Source organism: Sardina pilchardus, chromosome 8, assembly GCF_963854185.1.
Source record: "Sardina pilchardus chromosome 8, fSarPil1.1, whole genome shotgun sequence".
Lineage (NCBI taxonomy): Eukaryota > Metazoa > Chordata > Actinopteri > Clupeiformes > Clupeidae > Sardina > Sardina pilchardus.
This window is the reverse complement of record NC_085001.1, coordinates 5310031-5330696: the sequence shown is the minus strand read 5'-3', so window position 1 is coordinate 5330696 and position 20666 is coordinate 5310031. Positions and strand designations below refer to the sequence as shown.

At 41.4% G+C, this 20666-nt stretch overlaps 1 protein-coding gene across 1 annotated transcript; it reads right to left on the bottom strand.

Annotated features, from left to right (window-relative positions):
- Positions 1-886: 886 nt before the first annotated feature.
- On the bottom strand, positions 887-6274 carry fam219ab (family with sequence similarity 219 member Ab). Its single transcript, XM_062543934.1, has 6 exons — positions 6022-6274; positions 4561-4660; positions 4123-4225; positions 3894-3974; positions 3726-3780; positions 887-3110 (listed from the first exon to the last, which is right to left on the bottom strand). The coding sequence occupies exons 1-6, from the start codon at positions 6082-6084 to the stop codon at positions 2952-2954; spliced, it is 561 nt and encodes a 186-aa protein (XP_062399918.1). The 5' UTR covers positions 6085-6274; the 3' UTR covers positions 887-2951.
- Between the last annotated feature and the right edge of the window lie 14392 nt (positions 6275-20666).

Here is a 20666-nt window from a genome sequence, read left to right as displayed (position 1 = left end):
GACGACCAAGTGGATCCCAATTTCTTTACAGTAAGCAGGTCAAAGCAATTGAGAAAAACTGTAAATGAGCTTTAGTTTAGACTTGAGACTATTAACTGCAGTTTGTCCTGCACTTCACTAGACAGAGAAAGTGAACGAGCCTCACAAGAAAAGTGACACTTCACTAGACAGAGAAAGGAATACAGATATATCGCTCCTTCATTCTCTGATGACTGTGAACTTGTTTAGATTTATTAGTGGAAAAGGTGTGTCACTGGTACTGTGTTTTGTGTAGCCTACTGTCTCACAGGCAGGAGGGCATCTTAGAGCATTTTGATATGACATAGTGATATTAATTTAATACAGTAATGCACAAAACACATTTTTTCCTAGACGGTTTTACATGTATCGATTCCTGAGGGTCTCCGCTTTCAAATAATGTGTAGTATCACTATGGTGCTTTGTGATACAGTGCAGATAATCTACAGTACAGGGAGGAGGAGGGGAGCACTGTAACAAGCGCCAGGCCTTCACAAGCTAACGGGTTAATATTGATCACTTTATAAAAGCAGTGGGTGACTTTATCTCATTTATGTGTACAAATCTTTTTTTTTTTTATTCGGTACAAGTTAGGAAGTATGAAATACTTTGGGGGCTACAAGAAAATACCAATTAAGTCTAATAGTGTGTGAGTGAGTGTGTGTGTGTGTGTGTGGGGGGGGGGGGGGACAAAGAATGTCCCACGCATAATTTGGAGAAGAAATCAAGAGACTTGTTCTTTTATCTGTAAGATTTGCTGCTGGCCAGCATGTTTTTGTAAATGTGTTTAAGTTGTAAAAGTGGCTTGTATCATCACATACTGTATCTGAAAATATATGAAGTCATGCATAACTCAGCAAGGTTAATTTGGCTTTGTGTTTATTGATATCTTACACAACAGAGAACTGTAACATAGTTAAATACTCATGGATATTTCTATACATAATCATTAATATGTTAAAAAAAACAACGTTTTGTTTCAAAAAGACACTGTCAGCATGTCTTCCAAACATAGCATTTCCATTCTTGTTAGTACTCCTCGTTTAAGGCATACTCTATACGTAAACTAATTTGGACATGAGCGAGTGCAGTAACAACAAAATGTCAGAAATGTTGTACACATCCATGCTCTTAGTAAAACAAACAATCAAATTGCAAAACCAAACCCATGTAATGGAGCGGATTTCAAATCATGATTAGGAATGTGGTGTGTTTATTCAAAATAAAAGGACTGGGTAAAAGTGTGAACACCAATGGAACCATTTGAGTGATTGATGCACTCTTAGAACAAAAGGTGCTATACAGAACCAAACATGGTTCTATTGCATGCTTCCTATATGGCACCCCTAAATGGTTCTTTAAACCATTTTGAAGAGTTCATCAAAAGAACCCCTTAAGGGTCCTTTAAAGCCTGCATGGTTCTATACAGCACCAAAAGAACCCTTTTTTTAAGAGTGTGTGAAGAACGTGAGTTTGTTTTAGACCAAGAACCTACAAGAAATGTTATATGACAGAACCAAATCCACATAAGCAGAGATGACATTGATAACATACAGTGAATGTATCTGATACTTGTCATATTCAAGTAGTAAAACTCTTCAGTCTACACTACAGTACCTTGGAGAGCATTTCCCTCAGTGCCAAAACATTTCACAAGACTCTAGCTGCCACTCTCAAATTCAAAGTCTGTGGTCCAATTCTTTGTACAATCTCTTTTATTACTTGTTATGAATGGGCCAAGTGTAATATCTTGTGCTCATGTTTAGTGCTATATAAATAACAGATTTCCTAGTAATGCCTCTCTACAGGCTGGTTCTCTTCTCCCAAACATGGATAATCCAATATTTATTTTTCCTTTCTGGCCTGATGACTTTCACAGAAGATTGTAGATGTTTTACCTTCACCAAATGTAATAAGTATCCTCTACTTATAGGGAGGAAAACTAAACCACATTAAAGCCATAGGCAGTGATAGGAAAGTCACATTATTCGCAAGATATTATTTAAGGATATGCTTTAAGTAGTGTGCAGTATATTGCAATATGTGCCACATGGATTGTGAAAAAAACGGCAAAGAACATTTAAAATGTATAGATTGATATGCCTGATCAGTTGAGAAGTACCTACACACTCTTCCCTTGCGATACATTCACTCTCATTCCACCATAGATATGTGGGTCAATCTGAAGTAAATCAAAGTGTTTTAAGTCAAACCAAAAGTGCAACGGCCTTAAACATGCTACACCATTCTGCCCTCAGTGCTATGCCCTGTCTACCTGCAGCCCTGCAATGCTCTCCAACCCTTACGCAAGGGACCAGAACATCCTAAAAAAAAAAAAAAAAAACATCTCGGGACTGTTCCAAATGTCCAGGATTAAAACATTACATGTGAAAAATAAAAATACAACTTGTAAAGTGTAAGCACTGAACAGTAAATATAACATAGAAGCAGTTGTGTCACAAGTTCAACACAGAAGTGAGCGTAAATTAGCAGCAGATTTTAAACAAGTTTCACATTTCTAAATTGAATGTTGAATTGAAATGTTATTTTTCCATTTCTCTTTTTTTAATCCACTACTTTTAATTAAATGACGCAAGGCCAGCCAGGAAGAGAACCAGTGAATTCCTCACTAGCTTCTCCTGACTCTTTAAACAAACAAGGAAGTGCATGTCCTGCCATAGGAGGAAGCAATCAATAAAACACCTTTGTTTAAAAGAACCCTTCCCTCATTTCCCCCGTTATGAACTGTAAATTCTTGAATTAATGTGGTTATTGTATGCTTGCTTGTTTCTCTTCTACCACCTTGATTATTTGTCATTTTGTAATGTTATGCTCAAGCATGGCGATTGGTCACCACTCACACGGTGAGGTGGGCTCACAGGAGAGACATCACTGGATGGGGTTGGGCTCGTGGGGAGGGACGGGGGACGCGTCTACTGGATCTGGCAAGCTGTGGCGGAAGTGGCTTGGCAACACATGCACGTGGGATTCACAGCTTTGGGGGGTATGAGGTCCAGGTCTTCATCATCTGGGATCTCGTCCAGACGGTAGCCGTCCTTCAGCAGCTGGATGTTTAAGTCCTGGTTGATTTGCTACAACATGAGGAGAAATGGTCACAGGATGGAAAGCAGAACAGTGGCTCCTTTGCTTGTTGGATATACTACTGTGTGGTGTACTGCTTTTCTCCCCAAAAGTGTTGCTCTGTGCAAACATTGTAGTGGAGTGGATAACATTCTCATTAAGCCCCCCTGTATGGAGCACGTATCATTGCACGATTGTTTTGTATATCTAGATAACATGTTATGCTCGTTTTACTAAACTCTGCTCTGCTTCTACTAGACTGTGCACACAGTTTAGTATATTGTGTTCTCGCCTTAAATAGTGCCCTCGTTTTCGCATTGTGCACAATTTCACAAAATGACCACATACTTTAGTGATGAGCGCACTTCCTCTCGAAATACACAAAACATATCTGCCAATGACACCTTCAGGGTTCCATACACTTGTAAAAGTCATTCTTATCTTTGTGAAAAAATCCCTTCCTTCGCGATAGAAGCACCATCATTTCAAATATTCTTCTGGCAGAGAGAGGTGTTGTCCTTGAAAGTGTGTTTACTTTTCATGTGCAAATTTTCCAAATGATCTTGACATCAAGCTAAAAGAATTAGTGTGGTGCCTACAGGTACCTGTTCCTTTAGACATCTCACCTCAGCTGAGGAGTATCCTGACGAAGAATATCTCGACATGTCAAAGTCATCATCACTGCAGCAGAAGCAAGAGCACGTGCACATGAATATAACTGATCATATTTTAATAAAGCTTGTGTCTTAGAAATAAAAAGGTTAGTTTAGAAAATGATTAAATAGTCTTCATACCTGTCTGTATCTAAAGCAACCAATGGTTTCTCATCTGGACTTTGGTCTAAAGATGAGTAGCCTTTATTAGGGACCACCAACCTAAGAGTCAAACATGTGGAGACCATGATAGCAACTTTAGACTGTGCTACATTAACACTCGAGTATTCTTCAGAAGAAAACAGCTTGCTTCACACCCTGACGTGCTGCAGCCTCTGCAACAGTATGTAAACAGTGAGAGAGTTAATACCTCGTTCTGGCCATCACGTTGTTCTTCTTGGGCTGCTGACTCACTGGACTACCTGCATTTCCATTCTTCACTGAGCCCTTCCTGGCCAACTCTCTCTGTTTCTCTGCACACCACAGGACACAAGAAGTACACTCAATGAACTGGTAAAAAAAGGTACACTCAATGAACTGGTAAAAAAAAGGTACACTCAATGCACTGGTAAAAAAAGGTACACTCAATGAACTGGTAAAAAAGGACCATACACTGACTTTGATTCAGTATACAGTATTAGGGCCTGTACACTTCCGATTCAGCACAATGTAGAAATGCAATTAATCGTATTAATCCAAAACACCACCATATAAAGCCAGGATTAGCGTCAGATATACTGACAATGCAGTCGTCATGTCTGTAAGTTCAAGGTACTGTCAGAAAGCGAGTTCCAAGGTAAGAGCTCACCTATCTTCATCTGCAGAGGGGAGGGTTTATAGTTTAAAGTTGCAGGTTCCCCGTCTCGGGTGTCTGAGTCAGCCTCGGATGTGGTAGAGGATGCTGGGTCCTAGTGAACGGAGAGATGGGGAGGGGAGAGGCGGACGAGAGAGAGGGAGAGAGAGAGACGTAGAGAGAGAGAGAGAGAGACGTAGAGAGAGGGAGAGTGAGACGTAGAGAGAAGGAGAGAGAGACGTAGAGAGAGGGAGAGAAAGATGTAGAGAGAGAGAGAGAGACATAGAGAGTGGCCTGCATTATGACCAATATTTGAGAATAGAATATTTCTAGTTGACAGCGGTCAGTCCTAGGCTGATCCTACCCAAGACCAGGTAAGTAAAAAGAAGAGAAATTAATTGCGAAAGTCAGTAGATAAATAAAGTAAAATAAATGCCATAATTAGACAAGAGGCGTGTGTGTGTGTGTGTGTGTGTGTGTGTGTGTGTGTTTCTTTGGGAGGTCTGACTATTTCAATCTCAATGACAAGACCATTGACTGGATTTCAAGGCCTTATTGGTCACTAAATGAAGGGGACATTACAATCCTAATGATGTCATTATGTTTGTAAAATAATGTCTAAACGGTGTGTGTGTGTGTGTGTGTGTGTGTGTGTGTGTGTGTGTGTGTGTGTGTGTGTGTGTGTGTGTGTGTGTGTGTGCGAAAGAGAGAGATTTACAGAGATGAGTAGACATGAATGAAATGGTTCCATTCCCACTTACACTGACAACTAATATAAAGCTACCATAACAACCAAGATTATGGCCTTCAGAAATACATGCGTCAGCCGCACATGGCATAAACACATTTGGTCAGAACGAAAGATCTAAATCCTGCTTGCCCGTTGGCTGAGATATAATCAACTAAGGCAGGGTTCGAGCGTCTGTGTGGGCAGGTTACTGATGTGCACGTCTCCGTCTCTGCATGATGAGGCAATCTGTAGGACAGGGCCTTCCCCTGAACCGTTCGAGATGTATAAGAATACCCCTTGCGATGCAAATCACAGACCCTTCCTTTCGCCATCGAATATAGGATGGTCCTTTGCTCGTTGCCACCTTGAAACAGACTCTGATCACCATTTGGTTGTCGAGATTGAATAACCAGGAGAATCAAACCATCGTATATGAACATCATCCCAGAAGTTATTTTGGATGGTACTGATGCTGCTTGTTTTCGCTGCCGGGAAGCACTTACGATGATCGCTACCGTCTGGATGACAAATGATCGCATTATCCGTTTTCTCTTTCATATGTTTCGCTGTAAGCGGTAGATAATTGTTTACAAACCCAATCTAACAAAAGCCTCTGTGGTTAGAATTGAAATATTTAACGAACCTCTAATAAAACTCAAAAATGTCTGCTAAAATATGAATATACAAATGTTATTGTGTTACAACGTACACGAACCGTTGTAATCCATATATTGTAGGCTACTTACCAAAGGCTGCATCTCCGATTGAACCGACGGCGGCACTTGAAATCTATCCATTTCCTCCATCATCTTGCCTCGGCGATTTTAGCTTCCAATAGCCTAAGCTACCCAATAACTCCTTCAGCAGTTAGTGGAATGGTGCAGTTGTAGGTTTCAAGATGATCAAAATCAGTTTCTCAGATACCAAACGGGCTCCAGCCGTCATTCGTTCTTAGCTTCATCCCAGCAGCCAGTTCAGTCAGCGATGACCAAGCGGCGACTCAACCCGCAACCACCCACTTCCGGGGCCGTGGCTTCCAACCAGACTCGCCAAACTGTGGCTCGATTATGGAGCGGTCCCCACAGAGGCCGCTGCGCTCGGTGCACTACAAAACAAGGCCCACATCGGCTCCACCCAAGTCTAGACACCAACATTTAAACATATTATGTCATTACCTATTTCCTTGTGACTTCGCCAGATACAAATGACACACTAGGGAAATAGTGAAGTGAAACAGTAAGTAAGACTAGTACATTGGATTATAATTGTGCCGTGAGAATTTACATAACCTACCTTTATCACAATACATCAAGGAGCTACTTCTTCGAAAGTTCAGTGATTTTACAATGTGAGTTTGTAGAATCTTGAGTTGTGATTAGATGTTTGATATGCACGCCAAACCAGGATATAACAAACACAATAGCACAATCCGAGATTAGTTGAGAGTGGAAATGTAGAATTTAAGAATCTTCAACATCCAGTTCAGAAGTTGGCATAATCTAGCACCATTCCTTTGAATGTTCGAATTCAGCACCTTGGACAGCAGCGATGCAGCTACCTGCGGAACAAGGTCACCCGCAGATGCTGGTCAATTAGGTTTAGGCGAAACTCATTTAGAAGGAGTCTTCCATCTCAAAAGTGCTTCTAGAGAACTGTACATTCGAAGACTTTATCATAAAAAAAAATCCCCTCCCATTAATTTCAGGACAAAAACATATCTGACTTCTGACTGATGTGAAGCTCGGTGATTTTTTATGTTTATTATTGTCATCACATTGTTATGTTCATTACAGCTACCTTATTGGAATATTATTTTGCACCGAGAACTTAACAATTCAATGCCTCAACAACGTGAAACGTTAGGGGGCGCCAGCTGCATATTACATGAAAAAGTTGACTCAGGTTCCCTCTTCTCCATGTAGGCATTTCAGAATCAGTATCTTTCATTACGCATCTTTTGCCCTCCAAGATCGACTATTTAGAAGTGCATCTCCAAACAATATCTAGCTCACTGATATGAAAACTATAAATGAAATGAAAGTAGATAAGTATACTTTATTTATAATCAGAGGTGGACAAGTTCAGCTTCAGAAGGTAAAGGTCCATCATGTGCCAAGCATTCATTTAAACCAGCTGATTCTAATTAGCACAACTCTACAGCTAGGTAGAGCAGAACATTAGTGAGATCACATTTGTTAAGTGCACAGCCACAGATAGAACCAATACATGGTTGGATTTTTACTTTCTGAAGCTGGACTTTTCCACCTCTGTGCATAAAGCACATTTCAAGACAGCTTTCACTGATCAAGTGCTGTACAAATTAAAATAAACGTTGTAATAAAAATATATAAACACACCTTCAACAGCAAAAATACAGTACACGTATCACAAACAACAACAATCAACGTGGGGGACATGCATAGTTACAGATATAGTAACAGGGATATTTGCAAAGAGGAGAAGCGATTTAATTTAATTAGGCACAATGAGACGTTACATTTAGTTTACATGCAATGGTGGTTTTGGTTGTCGGTGGCATTATTGCATTTGCATCCTAGTTGCAATGCACATTTATTCCCTTGCATGACAGCGAGCTCCTGCACTGCACGGTCATTTCAAAACATCGCGACGTGAAATGCCACTAAAAGCGGGTTGTGAATAGGTCTTAGTGAGTTAGAAGTCCTCTCGAGTTCTTTTACACTGTCCTAGACTTAGGAGCTACTTTTAGGTTTAAAATGCTTTGTGAATAACTTTTAGTGAAAAAAATTAGGAGTCATAAAGTTAGGAGTGACACGCCCATTATTTTTAGGAGTTCCTCCCTAAATTCGCCAGTTAGGAGCTACTTTTAGCCCTAAAATTCTTTGTGAATACGGGCCCTGAACAATAATTCATAATTGACCTGGGCCCGTATTCACAAAGCATCTTATCTTACCACAAAGAGTACTCCTAAATCGCGCTAGAAGATTTTAGTTAGGAGTTTTCCTTTAAAAGTTATTCACAAAGCCTTTCAGACCTACTTTTAGTAAGGAGAAACGCCCACTCCTAAACTAAAAGTGAGTCTTCGTTGCTATGGTTGACGTCATTACTCATGCACGAGCTTGATGAAAGTGACCACCTTGATTGGCTGGTGATTATAACGCGGGAATGATGGCAAACCTCCCCTACAATGACGAGTTGAGTGACAGGTGTTAGGTCTTAGCTGGTGAGAATGCGTGCGCTATGTCGGGCTGTGAAGGATGGAAGAGGGAAGCAGCCTTGAGGAAGCCACCGATGTAGTCACTGGATATATCACGTTCTGCGAGGAAATGATTGTTCCAACTAAGTCTGTTAAAATATTCTCTAACAATAAACCCTGGATTACAAAAGACCTGAAAGCAACATTAAACGAAAAGAAAGTGGCCTTCATCTCCGGGAATAAAATTGAGTCCAAACTCATCCAAAACAAACTCAATAAACAAATAAAGGCAGCGAAAAGAGAATATAAAGAAAGGATGGAGAAACTCTTCCAGGAGGGCAAAGCAAGAGACGCCTGGCAAGGTGTCAAAACCTTAGCTGGCCTTCCCAATAACAACTCAGCTATGCCCACTACAGGGGCAGCAGACTGTGTCAATATGGCAGAGAGACTAAATGAGTTCTACTGTCGGTTTGACAAAACTGACCACAAGCATGAAAGGGAGGGGCTCATGAGGGAGCTACTGACCAGGACTCATGAAAAGGCAAACTGGCAACTACAGCAGGAGGAGGTTGAGCTGGTGCTGAGGCGGGCGAGACCAAATAAAGCACCAGGGCCGGACCAGATCAGCGGCCGCCTGCTCAAGGAGTGCTGCAGCCAGCTTGCTGGAGTCTATTGTGACCTCTTCAACCGCTCCCTGACAGAACACTCCATCCCTTCAATCTTGAAATCATCTATCATCTGCCCCGTACCAAAGAAGAGCAACCCCACCTGCGACAATGACTACCGCCCAGTGGCCTTAACATCCTTGGTCGTGAAAAGCTTTGAGAGGTTAATTCTCTCACAGCTGCAGGAGGAGGTCAGTATGTACACCGATCCACTCCAATTTGCATACAAGCGGCAGAGGGGGGTGGATGATGCCATACTGACGCTGCTCCATGGAGCCTACACCCACCTAGAAAAGCCCAAGTCATTTGTTCGGCTGGTGTTCGTGGACTTCTCCAGTGCCTTCAACACTGTGCAACCATCTGATGGGCCAAAAGCTTCTCCAGATGGAGGTCAATCCCCACCTCATTCTCTGGGTTCTGTCTTTTCTGACAGACAGGCATCAGAGAGTCAGAGTAAATGGCCATCTCAGCTCTGATAAGTTGATCTCCACAGGCGCTCCACAGGGCTCTGTAATCTCACCGGTTTTATTCACACTTTACACCAACGATTGTCAGAGCACTAACCCAGACATCACATACAGTGGCTATAGTAAGTATTCATACCCATGCTAAAGTTGACTAAAAAGAGGAATATAAAATCATCTTTTGAGAATTGATTGTAATGCCTTAATTCAAAACATGAGTAAAAATCAAACCGCTAAGGACACTAATTTTCTTTGTGATTGAAGAATGTATCGTAAATAGATAAATGTTCTTCCTTAAATACAGGGAGCATAAGTAATTGACCCCTATGTTAAATTCCCATAGGAGCAGGAGGATTTTTTATATGTTTTTATTTTTAAAGGCCAGCTATTTCATGGATCCAGGATATTATGCATCCTGATAAAGTTCCCTTGGCCTTTGGAATTAAAATAGTCCCACATCATCACATACCCTTCACCATAGCTAGAGAGTGGCATGGTGCTTTTTCCAGTTAGCCTATTAGCCTGTTTGATGCTCATTGAGCTCAATGCAAATCAAACAGGCTAACAGGCTAACTGGAAAAAGCACCATGCCAGTCTCTAGCTATGGTGAAGGGTATGTGATGATGTGGGGCTATTTTAATTCCAAAGGCCAAGGGAACTTTATCAGGATGCATAATATCCTGGATCCATGAAATAGCAGGCCTTTAAAAATAAAAACATATTAAAAATCCTCCTGCTCCTATGGGAATTTAACATAGGGGTCAATTACTTATGCTCCCTGTATTTAAGGAAGAACATTTATCTATTTACGATACATTCTTCAATCACAAAGAAAATTGGTGTCCTTAGCGGTTTGATTTTTACTCATGTTTTGAATTAAGGCATTACAATCAATTCTCAAAAGATGATTTTATATTCCTCTTTTTAGTCAACTTTAGCATGGGTATGAATACTTACTATAGCCACTGTACATCAAGTACTCTGATGACACTGTTATTATGGACCCCACCAATTCATATGATCAACTACAGTCTGAGCTGGCCTCCTTCGCAGACTGGTGTACACATAATTCTCTGGACCTCAACATATCAAAAACCAAGGAACTACTAATTGACTTCCGTAAAGCCCCCACCACCATCCCCACTCTAACTGTCAACAACCAGTCTATAGAGAGGGTGGACACATACAGGTACCTTGGGACAATGATTGACCATAAATTGAACTTCCATCATAACACAGACATCATCTACTCCAAATGCCAGCAACGTCTATTCTTCCTCAGAAAACTCCGTAGACTTCAGGTCCACTCATCAGTTCTGACAGCTTTCTACAGATGTTTCATTGAGTCCATAATCACCTTCAACATCACATCCTGGTTTGGGGCACTGTCCAGTATTCACCTGAACCCACTCAACAGAATCATAAAGCTAAGTGGTAAAATAATTGGCCAACAACAGGAATCACTCTCCAGCATATACAAAAGACGAACTGTGGAAAAAGCAACATGCATATCCAAAGACACCACTCACTTTCTCCATAGTCAGTACTGCCCCCTGCCCTCAGGACACAGACTCAGATCCCTCCCACTCAGAACAAACAGAGCCCTGGCTAGCTTTGTGCCTGCTTCCATTAGACTGTTGAACAGTCACTCTTAGTCTTCTTTTATGTATTTATGTATTTTATGTATTGTATTTATTATTATCTTTTAGAGAGTGTGTGTGTGTGTGTGTGTGTGTGTGTGTGTGTGTGATGGTATGTGCTGCTTCTCCACATGTGAAGTTCCTAACGGAAAAATAAAGTTCTTTGAATTGAATTGAATTGTGAAGGATGGAACGGAAGATGATGAATAAATAGGCATAGCCTTAATGAATAAAGAGTAAAGCAAGCCTAGGCTTAATGAAACACTATGGACTGGAGCAGTATATTTGCAACATGTTTTAAATTAATCTGTATGAAAACACGTAGCCTGCAAAGAGGAGAAGCGATTTAATTTAATTAGGCACAATAAGACGTTACATTTAGTTTACATGCAATGGTGGTTTTGGTTGTCGGTGGCATTATTGCATTTGCATCCTTAGTTGCAATGCACATTTATTCCCTTGCATGACAGCGAGCTCCTGCACTGCACGGTCATTTCAAAACATCGCGACGTGAAATGCCACTAAAAGCGGGTTGTGAATAGCTCTTAGTGAGTTAGAAGTCCTCTCGAGTTCTTTTACGCTGTCCTAGACTTAGGAGCTACTTTTAGGCTTGAAATGCTTTGTGAATAACTTTTAGTGAAAAAAATTAGGAGTCATAAAGTTAGGAGTGACACGCCCATTATTTTTAGGAGTTCCTCCCTAAATTCGCCAGTTAGGAGCTACTTTTAGCCCTGAAATTCTTTGTGAATACGGGCCCTGGGCTGTTTTTAATGACCGAACACATGTGTTTGTCAAGACAGAGTCAAGAAAAAACAGCCTGGTTTTTAGCATGGGACTTGACATAAGGGCTAAAAATGATCATTTTCGTTTTGTTGTTGTTTAACTGGAGAACGTTATTTGCCATCCAGCCTTTAAAGAGTCACTGCACCCTAAAATATGTTTTTTGAGCTGTTGATTGATTGAAAATACTCACAAGTGGTGAACTGTACTATTACCAGGGTTAATATTGACAAAAATCGTGTTTCTCGACAAAAGTAACATTTCATCTGATTTTGTATTGGAGATATTGCTCTCCACGCATTCTACAGGTTGGCCATGGCATGTTGGTCCAAAATGCTATTGGAATGCTGAAGTCCTGTACTTCTCGTCCAACACTACGTCACCGGGTCGTTACAAATTAGGAATGAAACGCCCAAACACCTGCTGCCCTGATTAGCCTACCTGTGATAAGCCATGTCTGCAGCACTCATTCCCAGATTGACACGAAATCACCATGGTTGATTGGTTGCCGCAGTGCTGCACTCCATCTCCAAATTTCAGAGCATCTCGCCTATTTTGAAAGCCTTTTTCAGAAATGTGAAGTGGGTGGAGTTATGGGGTGAAGTGACTCTTTAATGTCTTCAAGACATTCCAGGAGAGACTGTAGGGAGCCCCATATAGGCGTGAATCATCAGCATAAGGAAGGAGATGTCATTTTGTCTGATTGCGTTATCTACTGGGAGCATATACAAACAGAAGAGAATTGGTCCCAGGATGGATAGAGATAGGAGCAGAGGATGAGAAAAATGACTGATAGACACTGAGAATGTCCTGTGTTTAAGATAAGAGCTGAACCAGTGTAGGGCTGTGCCCTCGAGGCAGACCCAATACTCGAAGGGAGCTAGAAGAATGTTATGATCCACAATTTCAAACGCAATGCTAAAGCCTGATAAAGTCAGGATAGGCTATCATTATCACCTGAATCTAATGTGAATAATACATAGGGCTTTAGGAGCCTGACTGCAAGGGTTCTAGTATCTCTTCTGAGTTCAGGAAAAGCAGCGGTTGTGACGAGACAACTTTCCCCCATCACTTTTGATGGAATATAGAGACCTTTCAATATTTGTAAACATCCAGAGCCTAGGATGGTGCGCGCACAGCATGGGCTCAGAAAAATGGCACAGTTAACAGGCCAGTATATTGAGCTGTCAAGGTATGCGCTTTCATTGTCACCCCAGGACCGTGAACCGTACCATCGGAACATGCCACCGTTTTATGAAATTGAAATATGAAATATTCACCGTCTCCCCTAAAGTTAGATACCTTAGACATTTTTGTCTCCCCCCATTACCCATTACTTTCCAAAAATTGCTAATCCCTATGGACAATTTATTCCCTACACTGGACTATTTGAACTTTCTGATACTACAAATGACCTTACTGTTCTGTAACTGACCCTATACAGATGGGTTGGGCCCTCGAGTCGTGGATCTGTTCGAGGTTTCTTCCTATGTATCTTTCCTCGCCCCTGTTACTCATGGGCTCTCTTTAAATTTTTAACACTCTGTAAAGCGCCATGAGACATGTGTAATCTCTTGATGCTCTATAAGTGAAATTAAATTGAAATTGAAACTTTATGGTGCTTTTGGAGTCAGTATTTATCTGAGAAGACATACATTTCATAAATCACTTTTTTTTATTTTGTTTTCCAAGTAATTTCAGTGGAGCTGTATTGGGTTATGTTTAGTTAATTTATCTTTACTCAATCGAATCAAAACAACTGCATTTTTATTGATTTTACCTGAAATACACAATTAATGTTTTAAAAAATGGATTTATAGCGTTTTGGAAAAGAGGCATATTTCCTCAACAGTCAGGCCAAAAAAAGCCCATAAAGCCATAAAGCCATGCCACACTGTCACTAGTGCTGAACATGATTTGGAACTCAGTGTTGTGTCCTGTGTTGTTGTGCCACGGCAGCCTGGGGAGAACACTGACGGCTTTATGATACTCTGGCACTTTGCCATTTTGTGCACTCTAGTCTTTTCTGGCCTAGATTCCTAGAACATCCTGCAATTGCTTTGCTGCATTGAGTTGATGTGATATGGTCATGATTTGTGGAGAGAGCATTCCTTACCAACTACCTCTGGACAGGAAGGAACTCTTACAAACAAAATCAATAGTCTTTGAAAGAATGAATTGAGTGCATCAGAATTCCATTGTCAAATTTGAAGTGAATGAGACTGAAAGCGAGAGATGAGAGGGAGAGTTGATGGAGAGAAAGACATGGCATGGGTGAGTATGCATGTGGGACGGGACACAGAAAGAAACAAAGGAAGAATGCTTGATGATGTGATGAAGAGATGTGCTGTCTGTCTTGGTCAGATACGGCTTATGCAACCCTTTGCAGCCTTGCAGATGGGGAAGTAGATTATATCTTGCATTAGATTTTTTTTGTTTTGTTTTAAATATTCCCTGATCTTGTTATGCAATGCTACTGTGATCAGTTGACTAATCCTGTCTGTGGAGTATGTGTGTGTGTGTGTGTGTGTGTGTGTGTGTGTGTGTGTGTGTGTGTCTGTGTGTCTGTGGCGTGTGTGTGTGTGTGTGTGTGTGTGTGTGTGTGTGTGTGTGTGTGAGTGTGTGTCGGGACACAGTATAAATAAGACCTCTAATTCACCCACTAATGGAGAGCTATTGAAACACATGCCAATTTTGTGCTGAATGATGACAGGACAGGAGTAAATGTCCCTCAGCAGTCCACATCCTGTCTGTATTCACACTATGCTCTTAGAGTACTACAGAGCCTTTGCTCTCAAATTCATTTGATTGTGTTCATCTTCTTTCTTCTTCTGCCATGAGAGTATACGACAGACAGCCCATGATCAGGTCCTCTGTCAGAAATCTGAGGTGATTTTTGACTGTGCCTTCAGCTTTGAGCAGCAGGTCAGTGCAGTGGTTAGGAAAACGTTTTTCCGCCTAAGAACCCTAGCTAAGACCAAAGCCTACCTGCCCCAGAGTCTTCTAGAGAGAGTCATCCATGCCTTCATCACATCTCAACTGGACTACTGCAATGCCCTCTATACACTGGCACTGATCAATCTGAGCTCTGCCACCTACCGTTGGTTCAGAACTCTGCCCGACTCGGCACCTGTACAAAGAAAACGTAAGCACATCACCCCGGTCCTCGCATCCCTCCACTGGCTCCCCATCCGCTACCGCATTGATTTTAAACGTCTACTGACTGTGTACACATCCCTCCATGGCCCCCGTGTGCCTGTCTGACCTCCTCCTCCACCGCATCCCCTCCAGAGCACTACGGTCAGCTGACCAACTTTACTGTGAAGCACTTTGGTGCGGCTCAGCCGTCTGTAAATGTACGGTAGAAATCAAATTGACTTGACTTGATTAGTTTCACCCAGTTTCATATCTGTAGCTTCAGCGCCACCAAGGGGTCAAAGTTGGACTGTCTTAACTAAGAGGTACCACTGGAATGCCCAGACTATGCCGAGCCATATGGAATTTTACTGAAAATGTAAAAACAATTGCACAACTCACACATTTCGCCCATCTTCAACAGCACTTGTCCATTGTAGCCAAATGAAACCAAACTTGGCACATGGACAAGATCCCATTGTGAGCACATACAAGATGTATTGGGATTAAACGTTTAGTTGCTGTGTCTGGCAATACTATGAGAGGTCTAAAGGCAAAGGGACTTCAATCTAATTGGATTTTATCAAAATGTGTCAAAATAGTTCACAGGCCACAATTTTTGTCCAATGCACACCAAAATTAGCACAGAGGATGTTCATCATGCATTCACATATACTTGAAAATGACCGGTCATCATGGGCAACTGATGATAATAACATCCAGTTTTCTGGTGAGTTGCTAGACTTCCTCATTGCTGTTTGCATCTAGAACATCCTGCAATTGTTTTGCTGCATTGAGTTGATTCTATAGGCTTTGTGAACCCTGCCTGACCTGCTTTCCTGAGGCTGGAAACCTGCACATCTGTAGTATCTGCCCTGCTTCCTTCCACAACCTTTGGGTCCAATCACAAACTTATCCAAACAATACATAGATTTCTCGAAAACATGCGCGTGCACACAAGGGGCAGAAAGCACCATGAACAGCATTAAGCAGCTGCTCTCCGTGAAAAGATTAAAATGAATTTTAGTGCCGAAAACAGCACTATTCGAAATGACGAAGGTTAGAGAATGTTCAGGAATGTAAAGTAATGCATTTATTTGCCAGAAAACACCAAAACCGGCAAAAAGAATGTTATATAAATAATGAAAATGAACGACAAACTCTGAAATAAACTCTGAAATGAGATGTTATCATCATTTAGACAACAGTGGCATATAAAAAATGCTGATTGTAGCTTACAGCAGCTGGTTATTAGGTTAACTTTATAACGTTCTGACCGGCCATCCGGCGTCTTCTCCCCCTCGGGTGCGCACGCATCTAGTTTTGTTAGTAAAACTGTGAAATCTGGGAAATCTGCTAATGTTGAATCTTAAACGATTGAGCTTAGCATGGTGATAGGCAGACAACTGATTTTATCAAATGTTTCAAAATAGTTCACAGGCCACAATTTTTGTCCAATGTACACCAAAATTAGCATAGAGGATCTTCATCATGGCATTCACATATTTGAACATGTTCTCCCATCATAGCCAATTGATGATACTAACTTCCAGTTTCCTGCTGAGCTGCTTGACTCCCTCATTGCTGTTTGCATCTATTTGTTTTTGGTGTTGCTGTTGTTTTTGTTCCTGGTGCTTTGTGGGGAGATTTTGAACAAAAAAATGAGGCTGTAGAGATTTGTAGGTAGGCTACAGACAAATCTCTAAGTGACAGAGAACATTGGGGCTGGCATCAGACAGTAATGTCATCAGTCCCAACTGATCTTCTTTCACAATGCTTAGCACACTTATCAAAGCTGGCACACACCTAAAGGAATGTGTAATTTGCTTTAATGCTTATGTTTGATCTTTAAATACCAAAATGAGATTATGAGTAACATTTTCCCTAAACACATCATATTTGATAACTTATTCAATTCTGACTTTTTTATGTCTTGTTGATCACCTGCTACTGTATGTGACAGTTTATTACAGTATATTCCCACCATACAACAAAGTAATGAATTGTACATTTAAGCACGGGCAAAAAACATGATCACACTATGACAAACTAAACATCCTAGACCTTTTATTACATTCGTCTCACTCTATGTTCACTTTCTGAATGCTTGTCACAACATTGCAAACCTTAGCAATGGCACTAATGGTTCACCTTGAACTTGTCACAGGGCAGCTTGTGTTTCAGGATCTTTTAATGAAGAGAATGTATTGAAGCATAAAATATAGTCTATTTTGTGGAGTAACATAACTATATGATCATATTATCACTTTGTCCATTAGAATCCATTATCCAGAACTATTTTTCTCTAGTCCAGTAATTGATCCCCAACATAATGAACAAATAAATGACACAGTAATTTGGCTATTGGCACAATACCTGCTTTTATATGAGTTTGGATGTTTGCGTGTTCGCAAAATCCGACATTAGTAATTAGCCAAATAAACAAAACCTTGTTAAAATGAATCCATCAACTAAAAGCCATAGAAAAGCACTGCATTGCACCCATTTCTACAATGGAATACTGTAATTCACCATTAAATAGTCCTGTAATGGGTTTGCCTAAACAGACTCAGATTTGGTGTGTGTGTGTGTGTGTGTGTGTGTGTGTGTGTGTGTGTGTGTGTGTGTGTGTGTGTGTGTGTGTGTGTGTGTGTGTGTGTGTGTGTGTGTGTGTGTGTGTGTGTTAGCTGAGCTTTGGGAATATGATTCAAGGGAACACCCACTGGCATTCCCCACCCCTTCTTCTGGCCAACTTGCCGTTTTCACCTCTGTGTGTTTTTCTGACCGCTATCGTTAAAGGTGTGAAAGCGGTGAAGACAAAAACGACCAGCGTTGTCATGTAAACGGGACCTTTGAGTCATTGTGATTTGCTCCACAGACAAAAGACTGAATACACACAATGAAAACACACCCCCTCAGTAAAAAAGTTAAAATCTGAAATGTTGAATTCCAAATACTCTTTAATAGATAGAGAGATAGACTAAACTCAGTTCTCTGTCACAAGGCCAACGACTTGGCACTTTGGCAACATGATGAGCTACTGTTCCTCCAGGCTAAGTCATGCTTTCTGTACTCTGTCATCAGCCATAAGTGTGGTGCTGGCACACCTGTGGAGATTACAGCTCTAGGTTCTTATTTTGGTCGCTGGTGTGATCGGTCCTCTCTTCAGCTTTGCAGGCTATTAAAGAGCTCTGGAAATCTCATTAGTGTGAGAAAGTAACGCTACAAAGAGAACCTGTAGATGTTAGAGCCTCACCTGATGGGGGATGGCCTGACCTAAGGGCAGCCTAGTCACCCACAACCAGCATTTCATACTTCAAACAGGCTTTTGGCTGTTTGTTAATGTTAGCACTCGCATACTGTTAGTGTTCCAGTACTAGTAAGGTGATGCTTAGTTTCAATGAGAGTATACATTCTAATGGAACCCATCAATGAAAAACAAAGGTGCTGTATTAAAGCCAGCATTTCCTTTTTCTTCTTCCTAATCATATGTGCTGTCTAGTCGTTTATTAAGGTCATTATAGGGTTCATTACTCAGTGAAGATGTGTTGTGGCTTTTTACATAAGCAAAATAATGTAAATGAAATTTTAAATTTAGTTTAGTTAATTTAATCACATTTTAATGTGTATAGCATATGAACATGATAACAATTATGGACATTTGTATGGACATATATCAAACCATGTAAAAATGTTTGTGTACAAGCATGCCATTAATACGTAATAAATCATTATAAAAATGTAATGAATCTTTTTCAAACTATGTAAATATGGTTGCACATTCCCCATTCATATAATGAAGAGGCCCTAAAGTCTAATCGTTGTGACAACACAGTCCAACAGAGCCGCGGTTTTCTGTGGGTGCTGGTTCTCATTGAAGGAGCAGTAAATAGACTGACAGATGGACAGTCTCAGAGAGTAAGAGGCTTTGCTCCGTTTTACGTAATGCTTTTCATGTTCTACACCACCCTCTGGACTATGAGAGAGAGAGAGAGAGAGAGAGGTAGAGACGGACAGAGACAAAAGGGACAACACTCTCTGTCCACACTGAAATCTGTGTGTGAGTGTGTGTGTGTGTTAGGTGACTATGGCAAATGAACTCTGCAGGCCATTTATGACCGCCATCTGCATTAACCACACAACAGATTATCCAATACAGTAATTTCCCGTGTATTAGCTGCGTTGTGTAAAAACCGCACACAGTGTTTAATGCGAGTTGAAAAAAACAAAACCATGTTAACACCATATTAACTGTCCCCGTGCGTTATTCTCATCATTGAATACATTTTGCAAAATCAATGTATAAACCTTGGCTAATATGGGAAATTACGGCACATTTAATGCAATTACTTGTAAAGTTTCAGTCAGTCTCCCTTAAGTGAGGTATCCATGGTGACGTCCACTCGGGTCAGTGATCTCCGCTGTGGACGAAAATGTGCCTGTGCTGTGAGCTGGCCCACTCAGACCTTGTAATCAAAGATTCTAGAACAGAGCTCTGTTCTAGAATCTTCACTTGTGATCCCCTCAGGCTGCGGTCAGCAGGTACTTGTGTTCACTCCTCTGCTCCTCCGGACTGTCCGCGAGGACGGGCCTTTTGTCGGGGCACTTGGAGGGCACCTGGCAGGCCTTGTAGAGGATGACGAAGAGGACGAGGATGAGGACGCCCACCACGGAGTTGCACACGATGGCCACGATGGCCGCAGCGGACAGGCCCCTCCTCAGCTCCGACTCCATGATGACTTGATGAGATCAGAGAGAAGGCACGGATATGTGTGTGTGTGTGTGTGTGTGTGTGTGTGTGTGGTAAGAGGGCGGCCCCGAGGTAATCCTGGAGCTTTACCTGGAGAGGGGACAGCAATGTGCGTCTGAGCGACCCAACCAGCCTCATGCACACCCCCTTCACTGCCTCCTGATGGGACAACGTTCTCTCATTTCTGTGGTGCGCATCCTGAACACCTCGTGAGACAGAGACATGTGAGACCGTGTCACCCTAGAGAGAGGGTTTGGTCACTGTTTTGTTTTGGATGATGATCCAGTGGATCAGTTTTCTTCAACTGAGGACTCTGTAGTTTAGTTGACTGATACCCCTAAGTTGAGTTGTCTGTGATGAGGAGGTCCTACCGAGAGAAATGAGATCAAATTGTAAGAAACTTACAGTACATAGCAGACTTTTGGACATTAACAATAATTTACTTGCAGATACAACTAAAGCCAGTTGCCAACACTTAAGGCCCCGGTACAGTTCACGCACCCGACTTGTCGTGCGACATGTTGACGTCACGGGGAACGTTGTAACCATGTATACTTGCGCGTGGTATTCGCGACACAATTTGCAGTATTCTCCTGAACAGAGGCACGGTATCCATTGACGTTAATGGCAGTAGCAACTAGCTTCTTTGCTGATATTTCAGACTTAGCTTGCACAACTGAAGGATTAGCCTACCATCTCGTTTATGAGATGAGCTTGTGTAATCTCCCTAAATGGAAAGATATATAGCCTATATTTTTTTAGGTCTAGCAGATATCCTTTGG